Source organism: Drosophila santomea, chromosome 3R (assembly GCF_016746245.2).
Source record: "Drosophila santomea strain STO CAGO 1482 chromosome 3R, Prin_Dsan_1.1, whole genome shotgun sequence".
In the NCBI taxonomy this organism is placed as follows: Eukaryota; Metazoa; Arthropoda; class Insecta; order Diptera; family Drosophilidae; genus Drosophila; species Drosophila santomea.
In genome coordinates, this window is record NC_053019.2 from 27,687,808 (window position 1) to 27,709,368 (window position 21,561).

Sequence of the window (21,561 nt, forward strand, 5' to 3'; positions counted from 1 at the left end):
TAGCCAAATCTTAATTACCCCTTTAATTTAAGTAAATCGCTTGATACCAAATAATCCAGGCAAAATCTATTGTTTTTCTTAATTGGGTTAATTGCTGCCAGTGCAGGGCACTTTGCACCGCGAAAAAGTGTGCCACATGCAACGCACACTTCTGCACCGAAAGTTGGCCCATAAATTTAATTTGATTTCATTGTTTGTTTTAATTTTCAACGTTTTTTTCATTGGACACTTGAAAGGGGCGAAAAAACTTTGCCATTTGGCCAGCGGCAAGTTGGAGGCTAAAAAGCTGTTGCTCCTGTTGATTTTCCTGCCGTGTGGGATGCACTTTCTAGGGGCAAATAAAAAACTGCAGGACCAGCATTTTGAACCCACCTCCAAAAATTCTGCGAGTGCGCAATTGCCAGTTTAAGGTGGTGCAAAACGGGTGCAATGGCTGGTGATGCAAAAATTGCGCGCATTTCAGTCCATTTTTTCTAGGCTTCGACAAACAAATGATGGGGCAACAGGTGTACTAGAGAACCGAACTTATTCCTCTGGCGGAGCTTCCTCTGCGGGTGGCTCTGCTGCCTGAGCAGCTTCCTCAGCCACTGGAGGGGCTTCAGGCGCAGGAGCAGCCTCTGGGGCAGGCGGAGCTGCTTCCGGAGCGGGAGCTGCTTCCGGAGCTGGAGCAGCTTCACCTGGCTCCGCAGCAGCAGTGTCACCCGCTTCAGACTCCTCGTCTTCAGCTGGTGGCGGTGGAGCCTCATGAACACTTCGGTCTGACTCCACATCGGAGCTTCCATCCTCCCCTTCGTGTTCCTCCTCCAGGTCGTGTAGGTCCTCCTTGGAGTCCTGCTCCTCCGCCTCCGGTTGGATTTCCTCATAGACAATAACTTCCTTCCACAGGATCTCCTCGTCCACGCAAACGGCCTCCTCGTCATGGGGTTCCACGCGCTTGTTGAGATCCAGTTCCGAAATACAGGGCTCAGATCTCTCGAAGCCTCCACAGGTGACACAGGAAGACGACGAGAGCAGCATGGAGGAATGCGGGGATGTGGTGGACAAGGGTGCACTGCTGCTTTGGGTTTTCTTGACTCGCGGCTGCACTCCTCTCGCACTCGGCATCGGAGCATAGGTCATGGTGGTCTGCTGCGACTTGTCCTGGATGGCCACATCCGGACGCTGCTGGCACTGGTTGCTGATTTCCGGCATCTTTGGATTGCTGCGCACCAGGTAATCGGACAGACGCACCTTCCAGTTCTCCTGGCTGCAGTCCAGGTTCTGCATTATGTCGTAGATCTCCTCGAGCAGCGGCTTCAGCATCGGCCTATTGCAGAAGTTATTGTGGTCGAACATTTGATGGGGCTCATGAATGTCTGGAAAATTGCAGACTATGAAATTTCAGTTCTTGCATCTTTGAAGTGCTACTTACAGTTGGGAAAAATGAAGTTTATCTCACGGGCCACACTGTGACTGTTCTTGGTAACATGGATATTGCGTTCCAGGTCCGATGCCGAGCCACTACAGGTTCAATTTTACCTAAAGAATTAACAATTTAACTTGAAAGCAAACTCACAAATAACAAATCATGATGTTGAGCAGCTCCTGCACCGCATTTTCCTTGGCAACTATGAACGCCTCGGAAACACCTTTCGAAAGCAGAATGACCTCCAGCATGAAACCCTTTTCATCGGCATAATCAGCATAGAACTCGGCGGCAGTTTCTGGCGAAAAGGCAATCCTTCGGTTACCCTGAAGCTGAAAGCCCTCGGCCAGCAACTTCAAGAGCACCGGACGCCGCTTGTGCAGATAGTCCGGCTTGATGAGGAACAGCGAGTTCTCAAACATATAAGCTAGAAAATATATACTGCTCCACGGGGAATTGGGAATTTTCAATAATGTGCTACTTGGTTCGTTTAAGTTTTCTTTATGATTTATAAGATCAATGTTCGTATTTTACACAGTTTTGCTTGATATCTTAAACTACACACACTGCTCAACTGACTTCGGACAGATGGGGATATCGATACAAAGTTTGCGGCTCGTGGATTTCGCTAATTTTTATATTGAAATTACGTTTAGGGTTCTGCTTAGTGTAAGTGTTAGTTTAGTTAAGTTTAACTTTTTTCAGCCGGTGTTTGAGTGCGTTATAAAATCAGTTTCATCACAAATTTACCTAACAAATTTAGAGCCAAAAACCGGGGTACAAAACGAAAAGTAAGTAATTATGTTTCATTTACAGTAAATCGTTATAGAATGTAAACAGATATATGTAAAGGTATATGCATATATAAAGCGTGGGATCGGGTCCCTACTCCCTCTAATCCTTCGCGACTTGTTCGCACATCACAACGCATCACTTAGGCTGTTGAAAATAGTACATTAATGAATGTATTGTTGGGGTCCTTCAACCTTTAGCTTACCTGAAATTCTAGCAAAGGCCAGCGAAGACTTCTCGCTATCGAAACACTTGCCAATCTCGGCGCAAATATGCGACTGATCAATATAGGGTCGCTTGGCCAAGTTCTTAATGCTATTGCCATAGATGGAGATCATCTCAGAGCACTGCAAGGCAAGCGAACTTATAGGTATTTGTAACAATTACGAATTCAAGTTACTTACAATCTTGTAGTACTTGGCTGGCAAGTTCTCGCATCCAACCGATGTCATCTGCAGGGCTGTCACTTCGGTTTCGTCATCTTTCTTCTCTTGCAGGAAGGGCACAAGAGCCTGGGTGACTCCATGGCACACACCACACTCCACAACCTCGTCGGTGACGGCCACGCTGAAGCAGAGCTGCAGTTTCTGGCACACCTCCTTGGGCGGCACGTCGCTCAGCAACTTCAGCACAGCCGAGGCATATCCATCAACGAAGGTGTCGCACTGTTTGCGCACCGTGGCTGGCAGGTGATTGCAAACTGACTCAATCGCACGCTTAATGGCGTCCTGTTCGGTCTTATTCTTAAGATCGGAATCCAGCTTGGTCATAATGAACTCGCAAAGGGCGCAGCTTGGCGGATCCCTAATGTTAGACAGCTTGTTGTCCTGATGCGGCAGGGCAATCACGTCGTACTTCAAAGCCTCATCAACTTCGACTGTATTGCAGAAATATAATTCATTAGTATAAACCAGTACATATCGTAGCGCTGGAACCAAATACTCACGATCATCCAGATCAGCCAGGACGCACATTCCCAACTCTGCGCAGATAAGCTTGGGATCCATTTCCTTCAGCAGCAGATCGGCGATCTTATCGCCGTACTTGTCGATTACCTTGTGGCATTTACCGTTCAGTGGCTTCCTCATCCGGTCGCAAGACTGTTCCAGGATTTGCTTGATGCTGTCCCTGGTGGGGTGCTTGCCCATTCGCTTCTCCAAGGTCTTAACCAACTCCTCGCAGATCAGGCAGTTGGGTGCGGAACTGAATTCCGGGTCGAAGGCAAACTGAGGACGCACCTCAATGTCATTGAAGCTGATTTCCTCACTGCTGGACTTGTCCTCACCATCGACATCGTCGCCCAGCGAAATGGCCAAGTCGCTAAGAGCGTCAGTTTTCTTCATGCAGAGCTTCAGTTGCACGCAGATCTCCTGCGGCTTGAAATCTGTGATCAGCATGTCGACCAGCTCATTGGAATAGGTGTTCACGAAGTCAACGCACTCGTCCTTCAGATCTTTGGGCAGATGGCTACAAAGGCCATTTAGGACCTTTTTGATGTTATCCTTCGACTTATTGTCGCGGATCTTCATCTGGGCCTGCTCAACGGCAAAGAGGCATAAAGAGCAAGTAGGGGAGTCCTGTTCATCGCTGGATGGCAGGGGATTGAACACTTCGACGTCGTCCTTCTTGGGCAGATTCTTCGGGCACATCTGCATGAGGGGGCACACGTCACGGGGATTCAGTCCTTGGACGAGCAGAGCAATCACAGCATCACCATACATCTCCACAAAGTTTCGGCATTGACCGGCAACTCCCGAGGGCAGTTTGGTGCAGATATTCTCCACGGTGTGCTTGATCTCGTCATCCGTGGACGGGGTGGCCAGAGTCTCCTGAATGAAGTGCAGCATGTACTCACAGAGGGTGCACAGCTCTCCGCCCTCGACCAGTGCTCCGGGATTAGCTGCACCCATTAGGTGATCAATGGGCAGCTGCATGTCCAGGATCTCTTGCTGGCTGAACTTTGGCTCACTGGCGCCCAGTTGCTTCTTCTCGTGCTTCTCCAGCTTCTCAATGGTGATCTGCACCTGAGCCGGCTCAATAACAGGCAGCAGCGGCATAATGGGGATATCCTTCATCGAGGAGGCGGAGTTCTTCTGGCAAATGCCGATCATGCAGCAGGCTCCATTGGCATCTAGCTTGTTAACTAGGGTCTCGTAGATCACATGGTAGTATTGGTCGACAATGCTAAGGCACTCGTCTTTGAATCCCTTTGACTGCTTGCAGAATCCATCCATAACTTGCTTGAACTCCGTTTCCGTGGTGTTGGCCACCAAGACGTCGCGCAGGTGCTTCACCAGTTGCTCGCACAGTTCGCAGGGAATATCATCGCCGGCATCCAAAGCAACCAGGGCTTCCTGCGGTTGCTTATCCTCCTCGTGCTGGTGATATCTGGAGGCACACACTCCGGATACGTGGCACACGGCATCCGTGGTCAAATGCTTGCTGACATGGTCGTAGATATCATTGAAATAGGTGAGCACGATGTTGGCACAGGCATCTGAAAAACTGGATAGCGATCCGCACATATGAAGCATCGTTTCCACCATGTCATCGCGATCGGTGGCCGCGAATTTCGAGTGCATCAGGCGTGAAAGCAGGTTGCAGTTGCCGCAGGAAAGTTGATTGGGCTGCATGACCAGCTCGGTCTCCTCGGTGCTGTCATCCTCATCCTGGACGGTTCCATCAAGGCCCGCCTGAATGCCATTCCTGAACATTTCATCGATGCGAGCACTGTTGCAAAGGCCGGCCACAGAGCAAACTTGCTGAAGATTGAAGGGGAATTTTTGTAACATTAATAAGAGGTTGAAGAGGAAGTGTTTTAGAGGTGAAAACTCACATCGGGATTCATTTGGGAGGCCAGGGCCTCGACCAACTCGGGCAGGAAGTCATCGGCCACCTTGATGCACTCCTTCTGGATCGGCTTGATCGGAATCAGCTTGCAGGAGCCCTCGAAGACCTCCTTCAGTTCCTCCTCTGTCTCGTTGCTCTTCAGCTGGTCGCGGGCCTGAGTAACCATGTCCTTGCATATCTTGCAGATGGAGTCCGTGTCCACGGGCACCTGTTGGGTCTCCCAAACGGTTTGGATACAATGGCGGGTTGCACGGCATTCCTTGGAGTTGCTGCAAAGGAAACAGATACAAGGTTAGCCAACTCTTTTTGGTGTTAAGATAAACCCATAAGAATGAGCACCACTGTTGGATTGTAAGCTGATTGTGCGGAATGCCGCTGTTCGGATCAAATGACCCGCATTCGTAATCGAGTGGCCAAGTCGGAATCGACGAGTCAGCAAAGACCAGAGTCCACTAAATAGGGAGTAGCCCTATTCTCTTTCAGAATGCACCCGCAGCTCACATGATTATGTTTGGATTTAGTGGATACAAAGAAGCCACGAGCAACGTCAGTTTTAAGTATGTAGTACTTTGAGGTACATTTAATATGCAGTATATATCACTTATGGTGACCTTATACATTTCATTTTGGGATATACTTTCTTAATAGCTTTAGAAGCATTTTACCCACCTTGATAGAAAGTAACCCCCATATTTGTTCAATATAAATCGATTTGTCTGATTCAAACAGAAAGTGCTAATTTCCTATTAACATGAAGAGACGTTTGTGGTGGATACATCAGGTATACCAAACAAAAGCGTCTAAAAAGCAAAAATAAAAAAACAGCACTGATAAGCACGGAAATAAACAGTGTATATGTATGTATGATATATCTGGACGTATCCGCATAAATGTACATATAGTATAATATTCACTTGGCTGCGCATTCACAGATATTGTTTTTTGACTTTTCAGCAGCAATGGCGACGTTTTTAATTTTTGAGGCTCTGCAATTTTTCGCCGTTAATTGAGAAACAAAGAAACGGCTAAGAGCCAGAAATGGCGGATTTTCCTGGCCAGTTAAAAATAAATCAATCAATAAACAAAGGAATTACGACCAGCGATAAGCGATGGGCGCTTAACAAATGTTTTCAGTTGCCTATTGATTGCTTTTACTTTATTAATGATGCAGCCTAAGTAAAGGTTGTTTGTAAGTTGATCTTGGTGTTACACATGTACAGTACAGCTTCTGTAAGTGGATCGCATTGAAATACCATTCCAGTGAGGGATGAGTAGAGTGGAGTATAGCTTAGATAAGGAGTAACTGTGACTGTTTTATGTATTTATTGGGTTGCACTTAGGGATGTTGCCCTGTACTCATCATACGCCAGAGGGATTAGTCAGAATCCGTTGATAAGGAACAACTGTTGGCGCTTACAGCACATTAACAATGATAAATAAAGCAATCATGTGGTTTGTTTGGCGGTGAACGCAGAAAGGGAAAGGGAGCTGTTTCCGAATGATCTGTTTTTTGGGATTACTCATGCCAACAAGCGCGTCGTTAAAGTTTTTCCCCCAACGAGCGCTTAACTTAGTCGTCTAAAATGTTTCGACTGGCGGTACTGTTAATTTGATTTACAGCGAATGTGAGGACAAAGGAAATGCAGAAATATGGGAGGATATAACAGCAGAGAGCAATGCGAGAAATGCACTCAGAGAAAATGACACTTAAATAAAATGTGAAATGGAATCTAAAAAGTTCACGAATGAGCACAATACTCAAGCAAAAAGGGGACGCAATTAGAGCGGCACTAGTGTTAAGTTTGCAATAACAGGGGTTATCAACGAATAGAGCTATATGGAGCAAAGTGATTCGATTCGAGTGATAGTCCTATCGGCGGAGAACAAAAACAGAAGAGCCTCCACTGCAAACAATGAACGAGTGAGGCGGGGAAATAATATCGCGACATGGAGAGGGGTGAAAAGAGGTTTCCCATTCGCCTTCGAGAACTTTTACAGTGTTTGATGACCAAGCGATTTATGCGCTTTTCCCGTTTCCTATTGCACCACCCGCTTTTCCGCACTCACCTGAAATTTCCGCACCAGTAGGATGGTCCCCAGGTGCACTTGCTGGAGCCCAAAAGGGGCGTGGCAGCGGCGAAGGCGCCTGCAAGAAAGCAAACAAACAAAGAGAGGAGAGGTTGAGCAAAAGGGGGAACAGAGTGCACTGTGCGAATACGCAATAAGCTATGACTAAACTATTATTGTAGTTCCCTTTTGTTGTCGCTTTTCGTATTTCGTCTTTCGCTCTTCGCTTTCGCACTCACCGAAGGCACAGCACAGTGCCAAAACGGCCAAAAGGCCTGCTCTCTCCATGTTCCGGGTTTTAACTGTACTTGCTAAATGTCGGCGGAGCTAGTCTTCTATTTGCGGTTATGGGTTTATTTCTGAGCGAAAGACTGAAGTGCAATTGCAACGAAGTTGGCTAAATTTTTTATTTGTCTGCAGTGTGACCGCCGTCAGTTCTGCCAAATATATATCGTTACGATATAGTAGTGTGACCAGGCAGTCAGCGTTTGCATTTTAGCAGGCTTTGCTTAGCGATAGTTTTAGGAAGTGCTTGTGGAGCAAGTCTTGGATAAAGCTTTTAGCAGAAAACCAAACCAATGTAGACTTAGCGGTCAGGGCGAATCGCGCACCCGAACCATGCTCTGTTAATACCAGAGAGCTGCAGTATAATATTAAGTCTTTCATTAAGCCATCGTTTTTATGGGGGTTTTCCCCGAAGAAGCCATCATAAAATGGGGCCAAAAACTCTTTTAACTTCAAATGGTTAAGTTATGAAACTACTAGTTTTTGCTCACCCATTTAACGTACTTAAAGTAGTTGTACTTTTATAATAACAATACATTATCCTTACAATTATAACATAACATCAATTTCATAGAAGAAATTTAAATTATTGCTTCTAAGCTCGGAACAATTTATTAAATCACTCACTCACTAACCAATCGAACGCAGCCTTCGCCACCCGCAAATGCCTCAAAACGTATTTATAATCGATTGCAATCCGCAGATTTAATTACATATTGCCGCGCCAAAACTATGACAACAACCATCAGCGATGTTCTTGAACTTAGCGCGGTTGTTAACACGCCCCTTTTTCGCCCAGCCCCATCGCTTAACCCCCTTTTGGCCAACTGTGCGAGTGGGCAGGCTCCACTAGCAGGCACATGATTAAATTCTCTGGTAATTGCGGGTTAATTGATGTAAAGCTCGCAGGCATAAATGTTGGGGGAAAATGCATCTCACTCGTAATTGGAGGCAAACAGATTTTTCTCGCGATGCCTATCGGCATGTAATTCTCGACTTGAAGTGCGTATCAAGATCTGTGTGAGAATCATCTGAAGATACACTACACTCGAAAAGAATGCCAGACACATTCTCATGGCGATTGAAAGTCGAGGTCATCTGGTGGCTGGCGGCTGGTGGCAGTTTGTTTGGCCAACGAAATGCCAAATGCAAGCATTGGCCGATCGGGCCAATACGGCCATAACTCGGCTATATCTGTGTCAAAACCAACGATTCGGCTGCTCAGGGGCTTAGAAGGAAACCTGAAACCTGTCGTGTTGACCGTGGATTGCAGCGCCTGCCGTGCATTTCGGTTCTTTGGCGGAGCTTAACCCGCTAAGAGCTAGCTGGAATATTTTGATACATCTTGTACTGGTTTAGATTGGTACTGAATCTAAAGTTTATGTGGGGTAGTAGAGGGTTAAGTGCAGCCAGACACTGCACTTGACACTCGAAGTCTGGCAGCGAGATAGATATTATGGCAATTGAGTGGACCGCCAAAGAACAATCAAGTTCAACAGTGAAGGAAATTCGAGCAATTAACACGCTTATACGAGTAAGTAAGGCCGTAAATCATTAGACTAACATTTCATTTTGGAGTTTCAAGAGCGAGATAATTTTCTGCTCTTTTATACGCTTTTAATGTCTTTCATAAATTTTGTCTTCGCCAGATCGCTGAATATAAACCAAAATAATAACCGCACAAAGTATAAAGTATAAAGTACAAAGTGCGCCTTTCCTTTGCTCTTAACTATTTGGTTTGAAAATCCAGTTTGGACAGAATGAAGTGCATCCACGAAAGTGAAATTTGCGGCAGTTCACACGCTGGCAGATAAAATCGAGGGTCGAGATACTGCGTTTTGTTGCGTGACCCGCGGAGAGATTGTTAGCAACTCTAATTGCCGCGATTGCAAAGTGCGTCACATAAGGCCCGTCTAATGGCTAATTGTTTTATGGCCACTTGAGCTGACCTCTTGGGCAATTTCCCTTTCCCTTCCACTTCCCCAATGAAATCCGTCCCAAACTCCAGTTACTTCGGCTTAGTAAGTATTCGAGTTCAGAGAACGTAGCCACTGTCTCACCAGGCGGAAATGAACTTGACCTTATCGAGGGGCGAAAAGACCGCTAGCCCAAAGTCAGAGCCAAAGCCAAAGCCAAATGCGAGCTAATCAATTCAGCCACAACTGCTGGCCATAATTTGTGAGTCAAATCTTCAAAATACTGTCTATAATGGCTATAAACGAACGAAACACCCCGCCAATAACAAAGCAGAAACAGTTGAACTTATAGTTAAGATCTACAACTCTTTTATAACTGACTCCGTGCGAAGGCTTCTCGACTTCTTCTCATCTTCCGCACGTAGTCCATCCGTCCAGCATCCAGATCAAGTTCAGGCTTGGATCTGGCTGATATACTCATATACTGATACACAGATGGCAGAAGTAAGCCAGCTAGAAGCATTAAACCTCGGAAACTTTGACCCATTGAACTGCTTAGCGTGAGACTCCGCTCATGATTTGTTTATTGAAAACCAAACACGTTTGGCGCACGCTTATTTCGATTCCATAAAAAGTGAATAAACAGCACACTCACGTAGAAATGTGAGCAACCGTTAAACGGTCATTATTATGCAAATCTGAATAAATTAAGCATCCTGATTAGGAAGTGTATCACTTCATGTATCTTCTGCGTATATGGCACATGAACTCTAATACTAACTTAGTACTTAATCATATTTAAATGTATTATTCAGTTCGGGACGGCGCGAACGCCATTCCCGGCTACCAAAAATAGCACGCACGAGTTATTCACATTAGGAATAATCGCAGAGGTCAACTCAGCCGGGGTGCAATGGCCAAGTCTCACTCCGGAGGAACCGCCTTCGTGATCACGGTTGACCTCTACGCCAGGTAAGTATGCTCTTCGCCGCTCGACTGTAGGGTTTCCATGAGGAAACTGCCAGAACCTGTTGGGAATTGTAGGGAATTCTAGACGGAAACTACCCTGAATGTCTTACTCTGCACTTGTGTGTGTAAAATAAATCACACATATTCATGAATGCCAACAGTATTGCATAACATAACATATTATGCACTATTAGTACTTACCAGATATTATCGTTAAAGATATATCATAGAATGATATGATGGTCATCTCTTGCCAGCCTTCTCTTCTCGTTTGTCTGCACTTCTTAAAACCTGACCAAGCAGGAAGATGAATGAATACCACTCGAATCGACTGCTGCCCTTGATCTTGAATATAGCCCTCCGCATAGAGTTATTCACGATGCCCACTGCCTATTAGCAATTAGCACAGACATGCAACATGCGAGATGCTCGGATATCGGAGTCGGATTTGGATTCGGATTCGGATCCGGATCCGCTGCAAATCAGTCATGGATCGACTGCACGTAGGCAAATTATCATCGCCATAGTCCAGTAACAAAACCATCAAAACAAAGAGCTTCACAACAGACGCCGTCGAGGGGGAAGCCCCTGAGCTACTTGAGTTTCTGAGAGCGATGGTCTGTGTGTTGTGCTCTAATCTGCTGTGGAATTGCATGTCTATATAAAGTAAACAGAAATACGCAGAATTAGATGATAAAATGGTTAAATGAAAACACAAGTGGTTGCGAGCAGTGACTTGGCGCTTTTTCCCCAGCGAAGCTGTTAATTCTTCTTTAATTAAAGAACGAGTCGCTCGGCGGTTTCTTCCACTTCCTAGACATTATTTTCAGTCTCCGGGTTTCGTAATCACTCGCCTTCTTAGCCATAAAGTCGATTGTAATGCGACATCGATTTTCAAAGAAATTTCTTACAATGCCTGACCTTTCGATTGAACTCTTCCAGAGGCTTCCTATTTTGATATGCAAAAGTGTGTTTAGAATTCTAAATTGGGGACTTCGGGTCCGGTTCTATAATATATTGACCGTGCCAAAAAAAAGGTATTTTATTTCTGGGATTATGTCACAATCTCTGGAGTGGTTATGTCTTTAGTTGAGCATCAGTAATACGAGGTTCTATGGGTCCCATGAGAACAGGTTCCTTGGTTTACAAAGTGGAAAAAAGAAACGAAACCCAAAACGAAACGCAGACGGGGAAATAATATTAATATTGTTAGCTAAGAACCCAAAACGAGTTACGCTGGTTCCAACTCGATCTTCATCAGTAAGAACGGGCACGAGTTTGTTGGATGGTTTGGTTGGTTTGGACACAAGGAAACTTCCTCCTAACCTTGGGTTACATTTAACATTTAACACACAATCGGATCTGAATGTCGAACTCAATCTAGATCTCCACCTCGAGCTATCGCTAATGATCCAAGAATCTTCTGACTCACGAAGGTTGTGTGTCTATCAGAATCGGAAAACGGTGCCTGAAACCCTCGAATCAAACGCTCCCATTATTAAGTGTCTACTAGCGGACATGACAGTGCGTTTAAGCGCTGGTTTTAATTGCACTCTTATAATGAGATCCGAAGCTGCAGTTAATGGGCGATCGTAGAATCGAGCGGCTTTATCCCAGTGCCAACCTTCTTGCAAAAAGCTAGTCAAGGCTGTCTGGCTATCTGGCTATCTGGCTATCTGGCTATCTGGCTATGTCTGGGCGGAACTCAACCTCCGATCGCAATCCAATCCTATAACTTTCAAGAGACTTCGAAAAGGGTTGACAAGTGAACGCCCCTCTTCGCCGACTGAATTTGATGAGATCTTTCAGCTCGTGAAGTTTGCAATTCAGGCACAAGGGCGCGATACAAAAGCGCTTAGTAAGAAAATATGCGAATCAATAGGTTGGCAGCTAAGGCGAAGACTTACTGCTCTAACCCATTCAATTTCCGATATACGAAACTCAAAACTGCTGCTGTGGCATTTTGGCACAGCAAGAAGAGGTTCTACTGGCAATTTCATAATATTTCAAACTAGTGATGCTATAGCGAATAATTAAAAAAAAGAACAGATTTAGTTCAAGTTCAATATAAATGGCTTTTGAGACCATCGCGAATTTGCATAGAAACACGTTTCGCAAATATCTGCATTTGAAAACAGGTATTCCCTTTTGGCACAGCTTTCTTCAGCATTGACAAACCATCGAATTTGAACTGGAATTGAAATTGGAAATGCCCTGGGAGGCTAAAAAGTACACAAACGTCACATATGAAATCGAAATCCAAACTGCAGCGATTTGTAGGTCCCATAAACAGTCGAAAGGCCCAGTCATCTAGGCAACAATGCGACTGCAAGTCGCTTGTTTTGGCCACCTTTTTTGCCCCGACTTGTGTGTGTGTCTATCGCTATTACCACTACTGGCGCAGCCGACTAAGAGATCGAGATACTCACGAATACTGGCGCAGATACTCAGCCTCAGATACAAATGCGATTCAAAGCCGAGTTCGCGAGACGAGAGCTCGAAACCCGAAACCCGAAACGCTTGGCCCGAAATTTTTAGCACTTCTTTTTAAATTTTTGTGCAATCTCGGTTTTTCGGTTAGTTGTCTATTGGAGTTCGCAGCGCTTGTTGAGTCGCCGGGTCCGGGTTCGAATCTCCGTGCTATCCGATAAGGATACATAGATACATAGATACAGATACATAGCAAATAGAAAGTGAAGTTAAAGCTGAAGTAAAGACTGAACTGATTGTGGATCTGTGATAGATACTCCGCGAAGATGTCCTCGAAAGTGATAAGCTCGTTAATGGCCGAGAGCATACTGCTCTCGAAAGTGGGCCAAGTGATATCCGGCTACTCCCCGATCACGGTCTTCCTGCTGGGCTCCATTCTGATCTTCCTCGTCGTCTACAACAAGCGCCGATCCCGACTGGTGAAGTACATCGAAAAGATCCCGGGTCCTGCGGCCATGCCCTTCCTGGGCAACGCCATCGAAATGAATGTGGATCACGACGGTGAGTGGATTAGAGTGCTTCGAATCACAAATTCTTGCTGCTCTAGTTAGTGATATTGACCCTGAGTCACTGGCTGATTAGTAGGGCAAACAAGCGCCGACGAGCAGGTGCTAATTTTTCTGTGATCAGCTCCCAATGAGGCAGTCATCCAAGTCTCGAAATGATTCGACTATCTCTTAAACACCAGTGTTAATGAACTTTACATTCCGAATGTCCAACTGTCCGATCTTCACTTTCGTTGCGGAAGATGGATGGTGTGGCCAAGATATTTTGGTCAAGTTCGTGGTCTCTTTAGAGCCAACTGCTAATTGGTTTATAGAACCGCCGGGCAAACATTTCAAAATGCGAAAACTTGCTAAAAAAAAAAAAAATTAAATTGCAATAAGCTGTGATTTATGCATTTTCTGCTGCTCTTTGTTTCGTCGTCCGGCGAAACACATAATTTAATTAACAAATTTTGTATTTGTTTGCGATACGCCACATCGTCGATTGGAGGCAAATAAAACGTGAAAAAGTCGTCGAGATTCTCAGCGTGCAATTGAGCGTGCAACTTTGGCATAATTCTAATGAATTGAAATGGCGGGAAAGTTACTACGGCGAAGAAGAGGTACCCACTTTTGCATAATTTAACTAATTATTTCTCTGCAAAGCAACTTAAAAAGCAAACTCATACAAACAAGGCGAATTACGTGTGATATCTCGATATAAGGCCGGATCCGTCGACTTTCACCGGACAAAAGGCAATTCAAGCCGTCATTTCACACGCAATTTACGTGAATTTGTTTGCCCATCTGAAAAACAATTACCGAATATGAAGAATCGGCGCCGAAACAGCAGCCAGAAGCCGCTCATAAATCACTCACATAACCAGCTCGACAAACACTCGACGCAGTGATAAAAATAGCCATAAACTCAGAGCTTTGGGCCAAGAAAAAGATGAAGAAGAAAAGGCCCAAAAGCGGACTTGATCTTGACACTGAATGGCATAATATATCCAACGTAATTGGACCCGGCTTGAATCCGATTCTCAATCGATCGAGGGGCGCTGATTAATTCGCATTCCGCGGATCCGGCGTTTTGCAACCTCCCCCTATTTGAAGGCACAGCGAATTAGCATAAATTTCAATGCGGAAGAGCCAGATACAAGATACAAGATACAAGTTCGAATTCGACTCTTGGCCACTGCAGTGGAATCGTGTAGGAAATGGATTTGATAAACGTATGAAGAATTGCTACTCATTCGATGGGTGCTAAACACCAATGGATTCAATTCGTTTCCGTTTCGAGTTCTTTGTCTTGGGCTTTGTGGTTTTCAAGCCCAAATCAAGTTTTGGATACTTAATTTTGGGGGTTCTTTGGGTTCTCTCAATGCTCCCCATCTAGCCCAATTAGCATTTACATTTAACAGATTTACAACCTGCTTTGGTTGTGGTCGAAAAGAACCTTAGAAACCAGTTTGATTAGGCAGAGAAATGCCTTGCTAATTCGTGCCATCCACAATCAAAACTCTAAGGTCGCGATAAAATCAAAAGACTTGCTCAAGAATATTTCTGCCAAGGCGAGCGAGCAACTTGCATATAATTTATGGACCGATTAGCAGCCAGTGAGTTTTATTAATTTTTTTTTATAATTTCATTTAAGAACGAATCTCGAAGTGGCCGCCGTCTGTTTGCCTGCGCAATTACGAGGCTTTTGTTAAGTGCTAAAAAAGTTGAATAAAATGAAAAATGAAAAATGAAATATGATGTTGCAGCAAGTCGGGGGCTGAAGGTCAAGCGGTTCTTGATCGCAAACATTTTCCAAGATACCTCGGGTAGTTGGGCTATTGAAGAGGCAGCTCGGCAGCATTTGGAGTGGAATGATGTGGAGTGTTGCCCCAAGGCTCAAACGGGTTTCCAGTTCTGAGCTTTCAGTTCAGAATTCTTCTACTGCCAACCAAACGGGGGTCATGGATTTAATTCAAGTAGCTGTTTTTCGGGGGGGATTCGTTTTGGCCTCTGTGCGATCTGGTAACTGCTTTTTAATCTGCACCACCGCCAAGAAATTGTGACAATCGCAAATTATACCAAATTGCCTACGTAATTGCAGTCCGCTCAAATGACACACATCTACCAAACTTTGTTGCGAAGGGAAATCCCTGAGGTAGGGTAGCAAAATGCGCCTACCGTAAAATAAATAGGTTTGTTTCCATTACTGATACGACCTCTTGAGTCTCAATTGAAACAGCTAAGGTGTGGCGACTCAGACTTGGCTTAGATTAAGTTTTCCCTTTTCGCAATCGAGCGATCTTTGTTCTACAAATACTTTCACTCGGTTGCGTTATTCCCGCAATACCACTTCAATTTGCTAACTATTTGGTTTATCACAGATACACATTCACGCGATACTTTTCCCCATGTTTAAAATTAGCTTAAATAATAATAATGACACATGGACGCACCTAGTTGATAATGGAGTGACCCCTAGAGCGGCAAAACGAGATTGCATGAGAGGTGATTTCTTGCGGACAGCTCGACACTCGCTGGCCAAGCTCCAACTTCCGATGGAAGAGTCTCACCTGAGAAATGCCCCACCTGATGGTCGCGAAATAGCGATTCGCTTTTCGGGCGGTGGGGTTACATAAAATCATTATTAGAGACAGAGATTGCTGAATGGCCGCGCAGCGCTGTTTGCGTTGTGTGTTTCATCTTTTAATTAATGCAACACACATGAGCTGCGCTGCGACACATAAACATGTTTACATAGTCTTGTCTATGAGTAACGTGTTTTGGCCAGAGTTTTGGCCGAGAAAAGCCGGGCTTATTAACTGGGCCACAAAGAAAGCAATTGAGGCGACCTTCATGGGTTCGGATATAATTACTCTGACTTCTATGAATTACATAAAATTACAGCAACAATATTTACAAACTTAGTTGGCCACACACAAGTTAATGAATCCAGAGTGATAACCACCCACCAAAATTGTTTGAGCCAAAGAAACTAAACTGGTTTTCCGACCAACTCCTATTATTTTGCAGAGCTCTTCAATCGCGTCATCGGCATGCAAAAATTGTGGGGCACGCGTATCGGAATCAATCGCGTTTGGCAGGGAACGGCGCCCAGAGTGCTGCTCTTCGAGCCCGAGACCGTGGAGGTGAGTTTGGCTTAAAAGGCTTTACTGTGGAAATAACTAATTTGGATACAATTGTGCATCAGCCCATACTGAACAGCCAGAAGTTTGTGAACAAGAGCCACGACTACGACTATCTGCATCCTTGGCTGGGCGAAGGTCTGCTCACCAGCACAGATCGCAAGTGGCACTTCCGCAGGAAGGTGAGTCCTTTTCAGTTGTTTCTTCAACTATTATGGGTACTAATTTTTTTAAAATTTAATTTACAGATTCTGACGCCTGCCTTCCACTTCAAAATCTTGGACGACTTCATTGACGTCTTCAATGAGCAGAGCGCAGTCTTGGCCAGAAAACTGGCGGTGGAGGTGGGCAGCGAGGCGTTCAACCTGTTCCCCTACGTCACGCTCTGCACCTTGGACATTGTTTGTGGTGAGTGTCAGTGCCGCTGGAGATCGGATGTGTTTTCCAGATCGGGTGACATTATTCGTGGCTAATTGCGAACGTAACTCGATTCACAGAAACCGCCATGGGTCGCAGAATCTACGCACAGAGCAACAGTGAATCGGAGTATGTGAAGGCGGTCTACGGGTAAGTTATTCTCAATGACTCGAAATGAAACCAAAGCAAACTGCCAGCTTTCCAATCAATGCTCCGATTGATAAAACATCCTGTCTTTGAAACGTTTTCATTGTGACCGAAATTGCGCCAAATTACTTATAATCATTTTGAAGCAATTGGTTTTTCGTGTTATCCATGCTGCCGCTAAGTGTGAAAGATTTGTTGATCTGGTTTCGATTACAGTCAAAAATGGCATTCATAAAATGTATATCTGATATATAGTATTAGGCCTCCTTTGAGTTTACGACCGAAATTGATTGAAACTGCTTTTGGCTACTTCAAGTCGTTTCCTTTTTGATATGTTTTCAATAATCTATTGATTATAATAAAACAAAATGGGTAACCATTTTTAGCACAAATTGTTGCTATACACAACAATGAAAAAGTCTACTTAATTTAGCAGCAAAAACTTTAGTTAATTATAAACAAGTTTTGCTTAATAATGAAATACAAATTGATTAAGAAAATCTGCTGTCAGCCTGAAGATATGCAACTCATTATTTTGGAGTAGTACCGAATTATTGAATGATTTCTCAGCATACTTTTGGAGGGGCACATATGAAATGAAATCCCATGAAACCCAGTAAGGAAATCCCCTATAGCCTGAAATTACTGTACGTTGTGTAATTAAAATATATCATAAAACCGGGCGACCACTGGGAATAAAAACATCAATAGCACATACAACTCTTTCGGAGTTATCAGCGTTGTGGCAGCAGTTTAATATCGAGAGCTGTCAGAACAGCTGTCAGCAAAGAAGACACCCTTTAGATACACATGTCCTTTCGCCTCCTGAAACATTCCCCCCCCCCTTTTCTGTGCATCCAAGCGCAAAATATGCGAGATTAAGATGTCAATGGGATGCTTGAAGTGCTTCCAAGCTGATAACAGACAGCACCGGACCATCCTCCTCCTATCCCACGCCTCATGGAGCACACACACACACCCAGTGCACAGTTGACTAAGTTTCAATTTAACGCAACACTTTCTCATTTCCCATTCCCTGTAAGACAAATATATATGGCATTGCTTAACCATTTATAAAGAAAACAGCGAAACTTTCCGTTTAGAAATGAAAGAAAACTGCCCTTGAACTTTGAGCTCGCAAGTGCTGAAATGTTGTTTTCCCTTCCGCAGCATTGGATCGATAGTGCAGAGTCGCCAGGCGAAGATTTGGCTGCAGAGCGACTTCATCTTCAGCCTGACCGCGGACTACAAGCTCCACCAGAGCTATATAAACACGCTGCATGGCTTCTCCAACATGGTCATTCGCGAGCGGAAGGCGGAGTTGGCCATTCTCCAGGAGAACAACAACAACAATAACAACAACGCACCCGATGCCTACGATGACCTGGGCAAGAAGAAGCGCCTGGCCTTCCTGGACCTCCTGATCGATGCCTCCAAGGAAGGCACTGTGCTTTCCAATGTGCGTAGCGAAACTAAAGGTTTATAACTACGAAATAACTTAAATTGAAATTCCTTTGCAGGAGGACATCCGCGAGGAGGTGGACACCTTCATGTTCGAGGGCCACGACACCACCTCCGCGGCCATTTCCTGGACCCTCTTCCTGCTGGGCTGCCATCCGGAGTACCAGGAGCGCGTGGCGGAGGAGCTGGACTCGATCTTCGGCGACGACAAGGAGACGCCGGCCACCATGAAGAATCTGCTGGACATGCGTTACCTGGAGTGCTGCATCAAGGACTCGCTGCGCCTCTTTCCCAGTGTCCCCATGATGGCCAGGATGGTGGGCGAGGATGTGAACATTGGTAAGATCTTCAGCTTTTCCCGGCGACAGCTTCTTTAATCAGTTTCCCTTGCATAGGTGGCAAGATCGTGCCCGCTGGAACGCAGGCCATCATTATGACCTACGCCCTGCACCGCAATCCGCGTGTCTTCCCCAAGCCGGAGCAGTTCAATCCGGACAACTTCCTGCCGGAGAACTGCGCCGGACGCCACCCCTTCGCCTACATACCCTTCAGCGCCGGACCGCGCAACTGCATTGGCCAGAAGTTCGCCATTCTGGAGGAGAAGGCCGTGATTTCCACCGTCCTAAGGAAGTACAAAATCGAGGCCGTGGATCGCCGGGAGGATCTCACACTGCTGGGCGAGCTCATTCTGCGGCCCAAGGATGGCCTGCGGGTTAAGATTACTCCAAGGGATTAGAGCCAGTGATTCCCTGCCCCGGAACTTGCCCCATTCGCTTCGATCCAAAGCCCAGTTGTAAATAATTAGATATATTACGCATAGAGATTAGTTTATGTTAAACTTTGTAACCGATGGAAACTTTATAACCTAGGAATAAACCTCATCGCATATTTTGTGTAAAGTACCAGGCTTACAGATTCATGAAAGTGAGTAATAGCAATCTACGGTGGCGCGATTAACTCCATATGCATACCAATCGGAGTGGAAAAGGTAATCGCCATGTGGAAACTTGAGCTCTCCGGTCATTTGTTGATTCAGAAAGCTTATTGGCAGCTTCTCAACGATTAAATCATGCTGAAATTGAAATTAGAAAGTAATTAACTGTGTAGTTAATCAGCACATCATCACATCAGCACACATACATCGTAGGGACAGGTGTGGTTCATGTTGGAGTATTTTTTAAACAGGCCGTGAAAGAAGCCAAAAATCAGATTGGATTTCGGGTGTCTCAGCACTTTGCAAGCATCCACTGTGATGTTGTATAGAAATGGCTTGTAGCCATTGTAACGCTTGAGCAACGAGAAGTTCACCTGCAAATTAAATAATTAAATATGTATTTAACTTCTGATAAAGTATGCATTTGGGTCAGAACTAACCTTCACTTTGGTTATAGGCACCTTGAATAGGTTTACCTTCAGCGACAAGTACTTAAAACTTCGGTTGACCGACTTTAGATGGCAATACTCAAAATCAGCAAACGTTTTATTCCACGAGTTGCACTTGACATTCGTAAATTCCACAGCCGTGGATATCTTAAAGAAAAGAGCAAGTGCTTTAAAATTACTTCTTAGATGGAAAGCAATCATACTTCTTTGATCAGATATAGAAGCAATATGATGTTGATCAGTTTTATGAATTTGCACATAGTGAAAAGCACACCGATCCTGTCCTAAAAAGATTTGGTTTAACACTGCCACAAATCAACAAATATAAAAGCACAATACATTAAACGCAATTTAATTACGAACTAATCTGAGCTATTTGATTGTATCTAATTTCGTAATAATGTTATTTTAATTCGTCACAGTCCATTAAATATTTCATTCTGAAACCGCATTTCGGTGGTTTTCGGACATTTCATTTGCAAGATTAAGTTAAATTTTTAATTTGAGTCAATCCTTCTCTTTTTTCTTACTTTTGCAGCATCGGTCAGTAAATATATACTGAGTTTATTTAAACGCTTTATTTTAGAGTTCGTTAGAGTTTGTTAGAGTTCCATAAACTTTAACCTCCGCTCGATTTACATTATTAATTATCCATTTGGAATCGAAGAGATAATCTCCCACGGGAAATGGCAAGGTTTTAGTAATTTTCGTGTTTACAAAGTCGGCAGGCAGCTTGTCCACAATAATATCGTGCTGCAAGTGAAACTCAAGTTTTACTCATAGAATTGTCACACATTTGGTTATTCCTACATTGTAGGGACAAGTATGGTTCATGTTGGAGTGATGGCTAAAAATGCTGTAGAAAAATCCAACAACCGGGTTGAACTTTGGATACTTCAGCACTCTGCAGGCATCCGCAGTGATGTTGTATAGAAACGGCTTGTATCCACTAAACTTTTTGAGGAGAGAAAAGTTAACCTAAAATGGGAGATCATATTCCTATAATGGATATTTGACCTTTTTTTAACTTTACCTTGACATTGGTAACAGGAAGCACATACATATTTACTTTAATTGATACGTATTTGAAAGTGCGGTTCACAGACTTCAAATGGCAGTACTCAAAGTTATCAAATTTCTTATCCAGGGAGGTGCATTTGATATTTGTAAACTCGAAGACAGAAGTGCTCTACAAGAAGGGTTAGAAAATGAATTTACTTCTCTTTTGAAACTTACCATATTCACTGAGTAAAGTATTATAATGATTAAGAGTTGGTATTTCCAGTCCATCGGTAACATAATTTTGAATCCTCTTCGGATAAGTTTTCACAACCATATAGCCCCAGGTCAACCTGCAGTCTAACAAATAACCCAGCTTTGTTCACAAATATTTTTACGATGCATTAGCATTAATACTTAATCGATGTATTAAATTCAAATCAAATATAAAGTCGTAAAGTCTATTAATCAGATCATTTTATATGAAGCACTTAAAACTAATTTCTAAACCCAATTACCGAAACCTTTGAAAATAATGCAAGCTACCTTTGAAATTATAAGTATATCTTTGCTATTATATATATTTATGTCATTTGAGTGGAATGGATTTTTTCATGAGATCAAACCAGTTTGATTGGGATTATGTTTAAGTCTAAGATGCAAGATCGATCACTGTGCAGTACTTTTATAAAATCGTTTTACATCTCTGAATTAAGAAGGGCTTTTGGGGAATAAATATTTGATACAGA

The 21,561-nt window shown here is 44.1% G+C and overlaps 5 protein-coding genes and 1 non-coding gene across 6 annotated transcripts; 1 reads left to right on the forward strand and 5 right to left on the reverse strand.

Moving 5' to 3' along the window:
• Nucleotides 1-175: 175 nt before the first annotated feature.
• Nucleotides 176-1,835, reverse strand: LOC120451180. Its single transcript, XM_039634620.2, has 3 exons — nucleotides 1,556-1,835; nucleotides 1,412-1,500; nucleotides 176-1,355 (listed from the first exon to the last, which is right to left on the reverse strand). The coding sequence occupies exons 1-3, from the start codon at nucleotides 1,825-1,827 to the stop codon at nucleotides 526-528; spliced, it is 1,191 nt and encodes a 396-aa protein (XP_039490554.1). The 5' UTR covers nucleotides 1,828-1,835; the 3' UTR covers nucleotides 176-525.
• Nucleotides 1,836-1,890: 55 nt separating this feature from the next.
• Nucleotides 1,891-7,557, reverse strand: LOC120451179 (prosaposin). The gene is made up of 7 exons (XM_039634619.2): nucleotides 7,354-7,557; nucleotides 7,115-7,193; nucleotides 5,034-5,316; nucleotides 3,144-4,959; nucleotides 2,602-3,074; nucleotides 2,403-2,544; nucleotides 1,891-2,344 (listed from the first exon to the last, which is right to left on the reverse strand). The coding sequence occupies exons 1-7, from the start codon at nucleotides 7,400-7,402 to the stop codon at nucleotides 2,340-2,342; spliced, it is 2,847 nt and encodes a 948-aa protein (XP_039490553.1). The 5' UTR covers nucleotides 7,403-7,557; the 3' UTR covers nucleotides 1,891-2,339.
• Nucleotides 7,558-10,130: 2,573 nt separating this feature from the next.
• Nucleotides 10,131-10,295, reverse strand: LOC120454735. Its single transcript, XR_005616667.1, has one exon. It is a non-coding gene; the product is annotated as a U1 spliceosomal RNA (small nuclear RNA).
• A 2,582-nt stretch (nucleotides 10,296-12,877) lies between these two features.
• On the forward strand, nucleotides 12,878-19,308 carry LOC120453353 (cytochrome P450 4c3). The gene is made up of 8 exons (XM_039638025.1): nucleotides 12,878-13,275; nucleotides 16,293-16,408; nucleotides 16,471-16,587; nucleotides 16,654-16,813; nucleotides 16,903-16,972; nucleotides 18,140-18,428; nucleotides 18,490-18,769; nucleotides 18,826-19,308. The coding sequence occupies exons 1-8, from the start codon at nucleotides 13,041-13,043 to the stop codon at nucleotides 19,164-19,166; spliced, it is 1,608 nt and encodes a 535-aa protein (XP_039493959.1). The 5' UTR covers nucleotides 12,878-13,040; the 3' UTR covers nucleotides 19,167-19,308.
• LOC120453354 lies at nucleotides 19,306-20,073 on the reverse strand. Its single transcript, XM_039638027.1, has 4 exons — nucleotides 20,017-20,073; nucleotides 19,805-19,960; nucleotides 19,571-19,738; nucleotides 19,306-19,502 (listed from the first exon to the last, which is right to left on the reverse strand). Exons 1-4 carry the CDS (start codon nucleotides 20,071-20,073, stop codon nucleotides 19,347-19,349), a joined length of 537 nt encoding a protein of 178 aa, XP_039493961.1. The 3' UTR covers nucleotides 19,306-19,346.
• Nucleotides 20,074-20,395: 322 nt separating this feature from the next.
• On the reverse strand, nucleotides 20,396-21,139 carry LOC120454324. The gene is made up of 4 exons (XM_039639527.1): nucleotides 21,050-21,139; nucleotides 20,847-21,002; nucleotides 20,624-20,791; nucleotides 20,396-20,566 (listed from the first exon to the last, which is right to left on the reverse strand). The coding sequence occupies exons 1-4, from the start codon at nucleotides 21,110-21,112 to the stop codon at nucleotides 20,396-20,398; spliced, it is 558 nt and encodes a 185-aa protein (XP_039495461.1). The 5' UTR covers nucleotides 21,113-21,139.
• Between the last annotated feature and the right edge of the window lie 422 nt (nucleotides 21,140-21,561).

Coding starts and splice junctions, on each gene's coding strand:
- LOC120451180 (XM_039634620.2), bottom strand. CDS start 1,827: ATGTTTGAGAACTCGCTGTTCCTCATCAAGCCGGACTATCTGCACAAG. Junction 1,501..1,555: donor AACATCATGATTTGTTATTT/GTGAGTTTGCTT, acceptor TTGAACCTGTAG/TGGCTCGGCATCGGACCTGG. Junction 1,356..1,411: donor AAACTTCATTTTTCCCAACT/GTAAGTAGCACT, acceptor GCAATTTTCCAG/ACATTCATGAGCCCCATCAA.
- LOC120451179 (XM_039634619.2), bottom strand. CDS start 7,402: ATGGAGAGAGCAGGCCTTTTGGCCGTTTTGGCACTGTGCTGTGCCTTC. Junction 3,075..3,143: donor CCTGGCTGATCTGGATGATC/GTGAGTATTTGG, acceptor TCTGCAATACAG/TCGAAGTTGATGAGGCTTTG. Junction 2,545..2,601: donor CAGCCAAGTACTACAAGATT/GTAAGTAACTTG, acceptor CTTGCCTTGCAG/TGCTCTGAGATGATCTCCAT.
- LOC120453353 (XM_039638025.1), top strand. CDS start 13,041: ATGTCCTCGAAAGTGATAAGCTCGTTAATGGCCGAGAGCATACTGCTC. Junction 16,409..16,470: donor TCGAGCCCGAGACCGTGGAG/GTGAGTTTGGCT, acceptor ATTGTGCATCAG/CCCATACTGAACAGCCAGAA. Junction 18,770..18,825: donor GGGCGAGGATGTGAACATTG/GTAAGATCTTCA, acceptor TCCCTTGCATAG/GTGGCAAGATCGTGCCCGCT.
- LOC120453354 (XM_039638027.1), bottom strand. CDS start 20,073: ATGTGCAAATTCATAAAACTGATCAACATCATATTGCTTCTATATCTG. Junction 19,961..20,016: donor TTCTATATCTGATCAAAGAA/GTATGATTGCTT, acceptor CTTTTCTTTAAG/ATATCCACGGCTGTGGAATT. Junction 19,503..19,570: donor ACCACACCTGTCCCTACGAT/GTATGTGTGCTG, acceptor TTTCAATTTCAG/CATGATTTAATCGTTGAGAA.
- LOC120454324 (XM_039639527.1), bottom strand. CDS start 21,112: ATGTTACCGATGGACTGGAAATACCAACTCTTAATCATTATAATACTT. Junction 21,003..21,049: donor TACTTTACTCAGTGAATATG/GTAAGTTTCAAA, acceptor CCCTTCTTGTAG/AGCACTTCTGTCTTCGAGTT. Junction 20,792..20,846: donor TTCCTGTTACCAATGTCAAG/GTAAAGTTAAAA, acceptor CTCCCATTTTAG/GTTAACTTTTCTCTCCTCAA.